The sequence below is a fragment of the Triticum urartu genome, chromosome 5A, assembly GCF_056163025.1.
Source record: "Triticum urartu cultivar PI428250 chromosome 5A, HENAU_Tu73, whole genome shotgun sequence".
Taxonomy (NCBI): domain Eukaryota; kingdom Viridiplantae; phylum Streptophyta; class Magnoliopsida; order Poales; family Poaceae; genus Triticum; species Triticum urartu.
Genome location: NC_141877.1, coordinates 315,725,401 through 315,739,368, shown reverse-complemented (window position 1 = coordinate 315,739,368; position 13,968 = coordinate 315,725,401). Strand labels below are relative to the sequence as shown.

General features: G+C 49.2%; 1 protein-coding gene across 1 annotated transcript; it reads right to left on the bottom strand.

The window, feature by feature from the left end:
* Positions 1 to 8,215: 8,215 nt before the first annotated feature.
* Positions 8,216 to 8,647, bottom strand: LOC147971207 (uncharacterized). The gene has a single exon (XM_087523868.1). The coding sequence runs from the start codon at positions 8,645 to 8,647 to the stop codon at positions 8,216 to 8,218; it is 432 nt and encodes a 143-aa protein (XP_087379994.1).
* Positions 8,648 to 13,968: the final 5,321 nt, after the last annotated feature.

Sequence of the window (13,968 nt, the reverse complement as noted above, 5' to 3'; positions counted from 1 at the left end):
CTCTATGGCAATATGTGAAAACTTATTTTGCAGAGCCGGACACTACTCTTGGTGTTTACAATCTTCTATGAAGGACTTGGAGGAGGAACCCCGCCTTGCAATGCCGAAGACAATCTGCGCGCCGGACTCGTCGTCATTGAAGCCTGGTTCAGGGGCTACTGAGGGAGTCCTGGATTAGGGGGTGTTTGGGTAGCCGGACTATACCTTCAGCCGGACTCCAGGACTATGAAGATACAAGATTGAAGACTTCGTCCGGTGTCCGGATGGGACTTTCCTTGGCGTGGAAGGCAAGCTTGGCGATGCGGATATTCAAGGTCTCCTACTATTGTAACCGATTCTGTGTAACCCTAACCCTATCCGGTGTATATATAAACCGGAGGGTTGTAGTCCGTAGGACATCAACTCCATATACAACAATCATACCGTAGGCTAGCTTCTAGGGTTTAGCCTCCTTGATCTCGTGGTAGATCTACTCTTGTACTACCCATATCATCAATATTAATCAAGCAGGAGTAGGGTATTACCTCCATCGAGAGGGCCCGAACCTGGGTAAAAACATCATGTCCCTTGTCTCCTGTTACCATCCGGCCTTGACGCACAGTTCGGGACCCCCTACCCGAGATCCGCCAGTTTTGACACCGACAAGGACTAGGAGGGAGAGGCGAGTGGGGGCGAAAGTAGCAATTGGAGATCCGATGATGAGGATGAGGAGGAGAGTGAGGACTCAAGAAATGGCGAGGAGGTCGACTCTCCACCCCATACTGAAAGACGTTCCAAGCAGACCCATGACCCCGCGAGCATCCGCGGCAAGGCAGTTGCACAGACTTCAAAGTGCACTCGAACTTCCTCCCCCGTTCCGACTGAGAAGGCGCCGAAGCAACCCAAGATTGCGGCTCCCAAGCCTCGGAAGACCCTGCCGAAGATCAAGATCGACGTTCCTATCGCCTCCGGGTAAGCTTTTGTTCAAGAACTTCTCAAGTAGCCGTCGACTCGCTTTCTTGCTTGACCGAGTGAGTTAGGGAACTTGCAGTGCTTCTACTTCTGGGACTTCCGTGGATATTTATAGGGATGAGGATGATGCGGAAATGGAAGATGCGGCCACCTCCACAGCAGGTGTGACTCTGCCGTCTTGCCTCCACTTTGTCAATTGATTTGGAGGTCGACTGATATATTACGGTCGAATCTTTTGCAGCACTGCAACATGTGATCAAATTTCAGACGACGATGAAGATGTGCCTCTAAGGCCTATGGGAAGGAGAGGCAGGAGCTCAGGCAGGAAAGCGCCAACCGGCAAGACAGCTCAGACGACATCAGTGCCCGAACCGATAATCCACCAGACTAGAGACCTCAATCGGGCCTCTGTCACTTTTGCTGAACCTGTGTCGACTGAACGTCCATCAGCATCGACTGCCCGAGATCCTGCTTCATCTGTTCAACTCCATACTTCAGACTCTTAGATTGTTGCGACTGTTCCACCGTCTCTGCTGTTCGTCACCCATCATGTCTCGGAGGATCAGGCGAGCGCTGCTAAAGAAGCTATACGCCAAGCAGGCCTGATGATGGAGCGGATGAAGACGGTGCGTGAGACCAGCCAAGCCGCCTATGACGCCAGTGCAGCTCTCCAAGCCAACGTCCAGGTTAGTTGATTTCCGACTGATCTTCTAACTTGATACTTGAAACTGCTGCTTTCTTGTTCGTAAGATGTCTGTGGATGAGTGTTTTCAAACTTCATGTGCATCTGTTCACCCACTGGGTGTATTATTTTACTTTGCAATCTTCTTCACTTGAGTCGATGTCGAGTGAACTTTCGAATCAGTGGGGGCACGTAGAGTGCACCCACTGGGTGTAGTCCCCGAGACTGTCGTCGAATGTTTGTTTCGGCGGGGGTCCTAGATCTTTGTTTATAATAAATCCACTCGGTCTCGAACGGATCCTGTCGAGTGAACTCTTAAACTAGTGGGGGCACGCCAAGTGCACCCACTGGGTGTAGTCCCCGAGACCGCAGTTGACTACAGGCAGTCGGTGGTGGTCTGAGACCCAATATTGTTGTTGCTTTTATCTTTTTTTGGGCGATTGGACTGATCAAGTCGAGTATCAAACCAAACTAGTGGGGGCACGCCAAGTGCACCCACTAGGTGTAGTCCCCGAGACTACTGTTGAATGTTTGATTCTGCAGTAGTGTTAGAACTCTTTTCATCACTCGGGAGCAAATAATCTTTGATTCTGTCAACTGATATATCTTATTTACTGACTTCAGAAATCCTGTGAGCTCATATCCCAATTTGTCGAATTCGAGAGGAAGCAGATCCAGCTCAATCTCGACCTGGACTTGGCCAAGTAGAACTTGCAGAAGGCCAAGGACGAAATAGCTGGTATGGAAGGTAAAAACTTGCCGACTGTGAGATTGAACTATCTCCTGTGTCATATTCTCGTTCTTCTTTCTGAACCGAGTGTTGTTTATTATTTTTTAGAGAAAATAAGGCAGGCTCTGGCACAAAAGGATCTTGATCTTGCAGCGGCACAGAAAGAGGCCCAAGAGAAGACATCACTTGCCGACGAGAAGTTGGCTTCAGTCGGGACGTCAGTGGAAGACAACGCCAAGCTGAAGACTGCTCTTGCCGAAGCTAACAAGGAAGTGACACGTCTGAAGAAGGACAAGGTAGCCCTGAATGACAAGATTGAAGATCTCTCTCGGAAGAGGGATGAGCTAGAGGCTTATCTGGAGGGACTTGCCAAGAAGTTATTCCTCATGGTTGAAGGTATTTTCTCCTGGTAGATTGGTTTCCCTTATTAGTTATTGATTCCTTAGACGGCTCTTTGACTCATTATTTTGCTGTGCTGTGCAGAATTTGCCAAAACTTTGAAGAAGGGACTGGACGGATCGAAACGAACTTGGGTCCCATCAACTCTCCTGTTACGGACGAAACCGACATAAACATGCTCCGACTGGAATCTTGTCTTGCCAGTGTCGTGGATTATCTGGCCCAACTGAAGGTTGCGGTTTCCCGAGTCGACACAGCACTCTAGTCGAAGGAGAGGTTCCAGAATGACCTCGAGTCTCTAATGACTCGACTCAATGAGATCCCCGGCCGAGTGCAAGCATGGAAGAAGTCCTCCGCCCGATGTGGTGCTGATGTGGCTCTGTGTCTGGTTCGTGTCCACTTCAAAGAGGCCAAGGAAGAGAAGCTAGCAGCGCTCAAGGTCGCCAACACCAAACATCGCCAGTTCCAGTCCTTCATGGAGACCTTCATTGAAGCAGCCACTCGGATGGAATTGACCTGGATGAGTTCGTCGAGCTAGCCGGTCCTCCTTCAGAGGATTGAACAAACTTTAAGCCTTAATTAAATTTGCCTCGGAATGCCGAGTGGTTTTATAACCGTTAAAACTCCTTTGGGCCTGATGCCCAAGCACTTTTATCTGCGGTTTAGAACCCTACGAGATTTATCTGAACTTTGTTTTTCTTTGAATATGTTTGTCTTCACCTTTGATGCTTTTGAATCTCTTGACTCCGAGTGAAACTTGATTCTTCAGTCGGAATTGTCACTGACTTTGTGATGCAGCTCCGTCGAGTGGGTCATGGACGAGAGCACTAGGTACTGTGCACGACCTACACCTCGTCGTCCTTGTGGATCGAGATGGAGTGGACGTTGTACTTGTGGCGCAACTCCGTCGAGTGAGTCATGGACAAGAGCACTAGGTGTCGTGGACGACCTGCACCTCGTCGTCCTTGCAGATTAAGATGGAGCGGACGTTGTACTTGTGGCGCAGCTCCATCGAGTGGGTCATGGACAAGAGCACTAGGTGGTGTGCACGACCTGCACCTCGTCGTCCTTGCGGATTGATATGGAGCGGACGTTGTACTTGTGGCGTAGCTCCGTTGAGTGGGTCATGGACAAGAGCACTAGGTTCTATGCATGACCCGCACCTCGTCATCCTTGCAGATCAGGATGGTTTTTAACTTAGGCGAGTACGAGACTGCAGCTAAGCCTCAGAGTGGGAGGATTGCTCTCCACTCAGTAGGATTTTAGAAACTTAGGTGAGTACATGACTGCAGCTAAGCCTCCGAGTGGGAGGATTGCTCTCCACTCAGTAGGATTTTAGAAACTTAGGCGAGTACGTGACTGCAGCTAAGCCTCCGAGTGGGAAGATTGCTCTCCACTCAGTAGGATTTTAGAAGCTTAGGCGAGTACGTGACTGCAGCTAAGCCCCCGAGTGGGAGGATTGCTCTCCACTCGGTAGGATTTTAGAAACTTAGGTGAGTACGGGACTGCAGCTAAGCCCCCGAGTGGGAGGATTGCTCTCCATTCGGTAGGATTTTAGAAACTTAGGAGAATACGTGACTGCAGCTAAACCTCCGAGTGGGAGGATTGCTCTCCACTCAGTAGGATTTTAGAAACTTAGGTGAGTACGTGACTGTAGCTAAGCCCCCGAGTGGGAGGATTGCTCTCCACTCGGTAGGATTTTAGAAACTTAGGCGAGTACGGGACTGCAGCTAAGCCCCGAGTGGGAGGATTGCTCTCCATTCGGTAGGATTTTAGAAACTTAGGCGAGTACGGGACTGCAGCTAAGCCCCTGAGTGGGAGGATTTCTCTCCATTCGGTAGGATTTTAGAAACTTAGGCGAGTACGGGACTGCAGCTAAGCCCCCGAGTGGGAGGATTGCTCTCCACTCGGTAGGATTTTAGAAACTTAGGCGAATCAGGTTCGCGGCTAAGCCTCCGAGTGGAGAGATCGCTCTCCATTCGGAGTAGTTTTTGGAACTTAGGCGAATCAGGTTTGCAGCTAAGCCACCCACTGGGGATTCATACATGTAACTTGAGAGGATAACAACTATTAAGGCAGTACAAATTTTTTTGTCTTTGATAAGCAAACTGAACGATTCTTATTACAACTCACTTTCCCGAGTGCTTAAGTGTTAAAATGGCGGATCAGATCCGTGTTCCAAGCCGTGGCTCATCTTTCTTGTGTTCCACATTGTAAAGGTGATATGCTCTGTTGTGGATCACCTTGGTGATGATGAAGGGACCTTCCCAAGCACGAGCCAGCTTATGAGGCCGTTGCTGATCCACTCGGAGCACCAGGTCTCCTTCCTGAAATGCCCGACCTCTCACATTTCTGGCATGGAATCGACGGAGATCTTGCTGATAAATGGTCGATCGAATCAAGGCCATCTCTCTCTCTCTCTCTCTTCTTCCAGGAGGTCAACCGCATCTTGCCGTGCTTGCTCTGCTTCGGCCTCTGAGAAAAGTTCCACTTGGGGCGCGTTGTGAAGCAAATCGCTTGGCAGCACGGCTTCAGCCCCATAGATCATGAAGAAGGGAGTCCGACCAGTCGATCTATTTGGCGTTGTTATCAACCCCCAAAGGACGGAAGGTAAATCATCTACCTAGGCACCTGCTGCATGCTTGAGGTCACGCATCAACCGGGGTTTCAACCCTTGGAGGATCAAACCATTTGCTCTCTCTGCCTGTCCATTTGACCGCGGATGCGCGACAGACACGTAGTTGACCCGAGTTCCCTGGGAGGCGCAGAATGCTCTGAACTCATCAGAATCAAAGTTGGAGCCATTATCCGTGATAATACTGTGAGGGACTCCATATCTGAACATCAGCTCTCTGATGAAACTATTGGCAGTGCTTGAATCGAGACTCTTGATAGGCTTGGCTTCGATCCATTTAGTGAACTTGTCGACTGCTACAAGCAAATGAGTGAAACCACTTCTGCCGGTCCTCAGGGGTCCAACTATATCCAATCCCCAAACAGAAAATGACCAGACGAGTGGAATGGTCTTCAAGGCTGAAGCGGGCTTGTGAGACATGTTGGAGTAGAACTGGCAGCCCTCACACTTGTCGACTATTTTCTTTGCTATTTCATTTGCACGTGGCCAGTAAAAACCTGCTCGGTATGCTTTGGCCACGATTGTCCGAGAGGACGCATGGTGACCACAGGTCCCCGAGTGGATATCATTGAAAATCATTCGACCTTCTTCTGGTGTAATGCATCATTGAGCAAATCTAGTCACACTTTCTCTGTACAGTCACCCACCTATCACGGTGAAGGCTTTGGATCGACGGACAATCTGACGAGCCTCATCATCATCCTTTGGAAGCTCTTATCTGAGTATGTATGCATCATATGGCACCGTCCAATCAGGGGTGATGACCAAAACCTCCATGATTAGGTCGACCATGGCTGGACTTTCAACTTCAGTCTAGTCGGTGGAACTTTTCGGTTGTGGGGGCTCTTCTGTTAAAGGATCCTCTTGAACTGACGGAGTGTGGAGATGTTCCAAAAACACATTGCTGGTAATAGGATCGCGTTTGGAGCCTATCTTCGCCAGATCATTAGCTTCTTGATTCTTAACTCGGGGTATGTGATGGAGTTCTAACCCTTCAAATTTCTTTTCGAACTTCCTCACTGCATTGCAATAGCCGGTCATAGCTGGGCTCCTGGTATCCCATTCTTTCATCACTTGATTGACCACCAAATTTGAGTCATCGTAGACCATTAGGCGACGGACGCCGAGTGAAATGGCCATATGCAACCCGTACAGAACCGCCTCATATTCAGCCTCATTGTTAGAGGAATCAAAGTGAATCTGGAGAACATAACTGAGCTTGTCACCTCGCGGGGATACCAGGACCATACCAGCACCAGAACCATTCAGCACCTTGGACCCATCAAAGAACATAGTCTAATGTTCCGAGTGAACCTGAGTCGGTTGCTACTGCTCACTCCACTCAACGAGAAAATTTGCTATTGCTTGGGACTTGATTGCTTTCTTTGCCTCAAACTTGATATCTAACGGAAGGAGTTCAATCGCCCACTCTGCCACTCGACGAGTTGCATCTCTGTTGTTCAGAATTTCTGATAATGGAGCATCATTGACAACTGATACCGAGTGATCTGAGAAGTAAGTGCAACTTTCTTTGTCGTCAAATAAATTCCATAAACCAACTTCTGATAATGAGGATATCTCTGCTTGGACGGAGTTAAGACTTCATAAATATAATACACTGGGCGCTGAACTTTGTAGGCTTTGCCTTCTTCTTCCCACTCGACCGTGAGCACTGTACTGAAAACTTGTCCAGTGGCTGCGATATAAAGCAGTAAAGGCTCTTTGCTGATTGGAGCAGCAAGCATCGGCTGGGTGGAAAATAGGGTTTTAAGCTCTGCAAACACTGCGTCAGCTTCAGGAGTCCACTCGAACTTGTCAGATTTCTTCATCAGTCGGTAAATAGGTAATGCCTTTTCAGCGAGACGAGAAATGAATCGGCTCAATGCGGCTAGGCAACCAGTAAGCTTTTGGACATCATGCACATGCACATGGCGTTTAATTCGGAGGATTGCACCAACTTTTTGTGGGTTTGCATCGATCCCTCGTTTGGAAACGAGAAAACCGAGTAACTTTTCTCCTGGGACTCCGAATGTGCACTTTGATGGATTAAGCTTGATATCATACCTTCTCAGATTGGCAAAGGTTTCGGCGAGGTCAGTCAGTAGATCGGAACCTTTACGTGACTTGACCATGATGTCATCCATGTATGCTTCCACATTCCGACTGATTTGAGTGAGCAGGCACTTCTGAATCATGCGCATGAATGTGGCACCAACATTCTTGAGACAAAAAGGCGTGGTAACATAGCAAAAGCACCCAAATGGGGTGATAAAAGCTGTTTTTATTTCATCAGGACCATATAGTCGGATCTGATGGTACCCGGAATAAGCATCCAGAAAGGACAAACACTCGCATCCTGCAGTCGAGTCAACAATTTGATCGATGTGGGCAGAGGTAAATGATCTTTCGGGCATGACCTATTGATATGCTTGAAGTCGATGCACATGCGAAGTGAATCGTCCTTCTTGGGGACCATGACAACATTGGCGAGCCACTCGGAGTGGTATATCTCGTGGATGAACTCAGCTGCCAGAAGCCGAGCCACCTCCTCACCAATTGATTTCCTCTTCTCCACGGCAGACCAACGGAGATGCTCTTTGACATGTTTTGCTTTCGGGTCGACTCACAAACGGTGCTCAACCAGTCCCCTGGGTACACCTGGCATGTCAGAAGGCTTCCATGCAAAGATGTCCCAGTTCTCACGGAGGAACTGGATGAGCGCTTCTTCCTATTTGCTGTCAAGCGTTGTTGAGATATGAGTCGGAGCAGCACTAGGATCGGTCGGGTGAACATGGACTTGCTTTGTTTCACTAGACGACTAAAATGAAGATTCTAAAGCAGGCTTCTTGGCACGTAGAAAATCACTCGGATCTGCGTTCTTCTGGTACTCTTGCATTTCCACTGCTGCCATCTGTTCATCAGCAATCTTTGAGCCCTTTTGGAAACACTCCTCCGCTCTCTGCCGATTACCAGTGATCATAATCACACCTTTGGGACCAGACATCTTCAGCTTGAGGTATACGTAACATGGTTGATCCATGAAGCGAGCATACGCAGGCCTCCCTAGAATAGCATGATAAGCACTGTGAAAATCGACAACTTCAAATGTCAAGTTTTCCTTGCGATAATTCTTGGAATCGCTGAAAACCACGTCAAGAGTGATCTGGCCGAGTGAATCAGTTTTTTTCCCAGGGATGACACCATGGAAGCGCATATTGCTTTCACTGAGCTTAGACATTGGGATGCCCATCTCTCGAAGAGTCTCAGCATACAAAATGTTCAGGCCACTGCCACCATCCATTAGAACCTTGGTCAATCGAGTACCCCCAACGACCGGGTCGACCACCAACACTTGCCGCCCTGGGTAGCAACACGTGCTAGATGGTCAAATTGGTCGAATGTAATGGGAGTCATAGACCACTTCAAATATGTTGGCGTTGTTGGAGAAACCATGTTCACTTGTCTGTTAATGACTTCCAATCGAATTTTGCTCTCAACATCAGCAAAAATCACCAAAGTGGCATTGATGTTGGGGAAACCACCATCTTCCTCTTTGTCTTCGTCCTTATCAGACTCTTTCTCTTTCTCCTTGGGTTGGCCTTCTCGGAATTGCTGGATCAGGAGTCGACACTACCGAGTGGTATGCTTGGGATAAATCAAGTTCCCCTCTTCATCCACCTTGGTGTGTATATGACACGGCAAATCTAACACGTCATTTCCTGCCGAATCCTTCACCTTTTTGGGGACCCATGGTCCTTTAGGTTTTCCCTTGAATTTTCCCCGAGTCACTGCTGCAGCTTCACCAAGAGCGGCGGGTTCGGCCTTGCGCTTCTGTTTCCGATTGGAATTACCTCCTCCGGCGTCTTGGGCGAATGGTTTGCTCTTGCCGCTGCGGAGTCGGTCTTCTTCCTCACCGTTAGCGTACCGAGTGGCTATTTCCATCATTCTGGCCAGAGTCATATCTCCTGTCCGGTCGAACTTCAAGTTAAGCTCTCTATACCGAACACCTTCCTTGAAAGCGCACACTGCTTGGTGCTCTGACACGTTTTCCACTGTGTGATGCAAAGTGGTCCACCTCTTGATGAAATCTCTCAAAGTTTCTTTCGGTTTCTACACACAATGCTGCAATTCAGTCAGCCCTGCAGGTCTCTTGCAAGTGCCCTCAAATGTTCTGACAAACACTCGGGCTAACTCTTCCCAACTGAATATGCTGCTAGGAGCCAACTGATTCAACCAAGCCCTGGCTGAACCTTCCAGCATCAGGGGAAGATGTTTCATAGCCACTTCATCATTACCTCCACCAATCCGCACAGCCACTCGGTAATCCTCAAGCCAAGTGTCAGGCTTGGACTCACCTGTGAACTGACTTACCCCAATCGCCAACCTGAAGTTGGGAGGGATTTCTGCGGCCCTGATGGCACTGCTGAAACACTCAGGTCCTGATACATGCACTCGACTGCTCGTTGGTTGATCTCTGTCCTGTCCTTCTTTATGAGCTCTGTTCCGGTCGACCAAACCTTGTACCAAAATTGATCTTGCATCAAATCCAGGTTCTCCGGGGTCGATTGGATGTCTTCGCTCGTCACCATACAGACTCCTGTCATCGAGCCGCCGGGGTGCATACGATCCGCCCCTCGGAGGGGGCGTGGACACTCGACAGCGGTCCTCATGGCCGAACCGATGATCATATTGTTCGTGGTTCCGACCCATGTACTGCTCTTGATGGTGTCCTCGGCCCTCATGCCGTAGAGGTGATCTTGGGCTGTGGCCTGACTAGACAGTGTCTGCAACCACATACCTGCTATGGATCCTATTGCGCGACTGGGAAACTGCTGTGTTCTGCTCTCCCGCTGCACGGAGCAACGCTCGAATCTGCATCATACCCCTTCCAGCCTCTGACTGGGACGACTGGATTGACTTTGCTATGCGGGCTACAGAAGTAAGATTCTGAATTGGAGTACGGTATACCTGATGATCGGGGGGAAACAATTGTCGCTGTCGTCGACTGGATTCAGGGACCAGTCGTCGAGCGCGATCATCGAGTGACCGCTAAAGATTCTCTAGTCGCGCGCACTCAGCCAATGTGGCCAGGCGTGCAGTCTCCAAGGGCCGAGCCTTAGAGGTTTCCCCAATGATGGGAGTGTGGAGCGCCTCTGTATTGCAACGATGCAGCTCCTCTCGTTGTTGCGAAGTAAGGGCTTGAGGACGATATTCTTCATGAACATGCGACGGATCGCTGCCGCCATCGCTGCCTTCGCTGTGGCGGAAACCAGGTGGGCTGCGTGGCGTGTCGACCATCAGGACTTCTGCCGCAGGGTCGCTGCTGTCACACTTGGACAGGGTCTCGATGGAGCTAGTCGACAGGTCGAACAACCCGTAGAGAGATTCGTCGGGCTCGATTGCCGCGACTTGAGGGGTGGTCGTTCGGCGAGCCACGCATGCTTAATCCACCGCTGAAGCCACGATCGACCGGATTGCTTGCGGCGACGAACAACGGGGAGCGAAGACATTGCAGGAGCTGACCGATACTGGGTCGACGGTTGCAGCAGAAGGACGCCACGAGCGCACGCCCGGAAGTGGGTCGCCCCGCGGACGGGGAGCGCCTCGACATCAAGGGGAGCTTCTTGAAGCCAAGCGGAGTCGTCAGCGATGAAAACGAGCGTGCCGAGACGGATGTCGCGGCCCTCAGCAAAACCTCCGCCGGAAACCATGACGATGGGACGCGGAAAAATCGCAACCTCATCGGAAGTTGCTAAGACACCTACCCCAAGGTGGGCGCCAACTATCGTGGTTCTAAGTCTGACAGTAGAAAGGGGGGTACATAGGAGGAGGCAAGATCCTAGCTACGATGAGGTTGTGCACGCAAGATTTACGAGTTCAGGCCCTTCTCGGAGGAAGTAATAGCCCTACGTCTCGGTGCCCTGAGGCGGTCGACTGGATTATGCGTGAAGTTACAGGGGGTGCGAACCCTTGTCTCAGTGGAGGGGGGTGGCTTATATAGAGTGCGCCAGGACCCCAGCCAGCCCACGTTACAAGGAGTTCAATGTACATAAAGGTGAGGCATTACTGGTAACGCCAGCAATAAAGTCATATAAATGATCATTAACACTACAGAGTGAATGCCTGACCGTTGCCATCCTGAGTGACTTTAGGTCTTCTGTATTCCGAGTGGTTTCTTGTACGGTTGAATGGTGATATACTGGTTGAATGGTATTGGGTTATCCGAGTGGAATTGTTGGTCGAGTGGGTTGCACTCTGAGGTGATTCCAGTCGGTGAAATTGTTGTGCCTTGAATGCTGTTGATCTTAGGGTACTGTCATTGGGGAGGGTGTCTAGGTCAAGCCTATTACCCTACCCTAGGTACATGTCCTCGTCAGATGCAACAAGGTAACATGAAACTACATGCAAAACAAAGCAAGTTTCATGTAGATCATGCTCCAAACGGAGCCACGGTTCAACACATACACATGAAACAAATTTCAAACACAATCTGCCCAAAACAGCAACTAGGCACTTTGCAATCAAGGAAACAACATGCTACAGGAAACATATGGACACAAACTTGACATGCACTCAAAGTACATATTACATGCTTCAATTATCAACAAGGTTCAGGTTCATAGGCATCAAGATTAATCCAACATGATCAAAGCAAAAGGCAACTTTATAATACAGATTATGACATAGAGAAAAACAGGGCATACATGTGAGCAGAAATAACAGGTTGACATGTTGGAGGCATGAAACAATGATGCTATAGTGAAAGATCATAGCAACCAAAAGTACAGGTCATACATGGCAAAACATGATTACTAAGCATCTCCATATAACCCCTAGATCAATGGCAATCATCAAGACAAGTAAGCAAGTCATAACAGATTCTCGGACTTGGTGAAAAACAAAGTAAGGCTGAAAACAGATTCATGATGCATACTTTGAGACAACAAAAGTATATGCTATAGTAACATTTCATGGCATCAAAGGGCATGGCAAGCATGTATAGGTAGAGCACTACAAAACATAAACACTGAGCTACTGCTAAAAAACACTAGAACATGCTCAAAACATCATGACAAGAGTACAAATGATAACAGCTTCCAGACTTAGTAGAAATAAACTGAACATGGCAGGAACATCGACAAATAGGCATGTTTGCAAGCTTATGCAACTCAACATAAAGCATATCATGGCAAGTGAATGCAACCAACAGCAAGAAGGCATATTTGTGCAGCTACTCATGACAAGAACATGGTCATAGGATGCATAGATCACAAGCTATTCACATGTCAAGAATGAACTTACTGTTAACAGACTGATAGCAACATCATTTAGCAACTTTAGAGCATGGTAATGACAAGCTACACCAGGCCATAATTTCAAACAAGGGCATGGATGGATAGAGCATAACAAGATCTACAAAACATCCTTACTAAGAGAATCTCCAGATTATGCACGGATTCACTTGTAGCATCAAGTTAACATGACAACATAATATAGCAGGTTCAGGCTTGGCAGAAAACTCTAAGTCACTGAAATCAGCAACAACAGGTACCCTACTTTGCAAGCTTGTGCTAGTCACCATAGGGCACATAAAAATACATGGATTACACTATTGTAAAGATGGCATGAATATGCTTTTAAAACATGCTGACATGATGCTCAAAAGGTAAACACACAAAATGCTAAGAAAAAGACAAATCAGCAAGTTATGACAACTTCCAGCATATTATAACATTTAGCACTTTTGCAATGAGGATTAAGGCATCAAGATTAACAGTAAAGTGCATGCAAATGACACTAGCACGTAGAGCACTCAGATATAAACATTTCGACATATCATACACTCAAATCGGAGCAACATGCGCAAAGTTACAAGCATCACAACATGCACACATAACGTTGAAAATCTGGGACTTACAGAAAATCTCACCCCGGGGAAAAGTGGACGAGGCGATCCGGGACGGAGTCGTACAGCGCGGGGACGGTGTTTGGATGGAGGGAGTGGTGGATTTGGTCCCGATCCGGACTAGATCTCACCGGAGACGGCGACGACGACCGAAGGCGACGGTGGCGGAGGTCGATAGCGAGGCAGGCAGGCGGCGGCGTGGTGGCGGAGTGGCACGGGCAGTGGCGAGCTCGGCCAGGCGGCGAGGAGGAGGCAGCGACACGACTGGCAGAGGTGGGCGGCGGCGTGGCGAGCTGGTGGGGCGGCGGTGCTGGGCGGCGTCGGCCGTGGGGCGCGGAGCCCGGATGCGGCCCCGGGGTGAGCCGCGTGGCGGCGGGGCAGGCGCGGGCGACGTGGCATGCCGGGATTGGCCCGGGTGCAGCGGTGGACATATCCGATGGCGCGCGGACATGTCCGGCAGCGTGAGGAGGAAGAAGTTAGGGGTTTTTGCCCGAGATTTTGGGGAGGGGGTGTTTATATAGATTCTTGGAGCTAGGAGAGGGCTATTGAGGAGCGGTTTTCGCCCACACGATCGTGATCCAACTACGCAGAGCATGGAGGGTGTTTAGATGGGCTAGTGGGCTATTGTGGAGGGGTGCTGGGCTGCAAAGAGAAAGAAGGTTTTG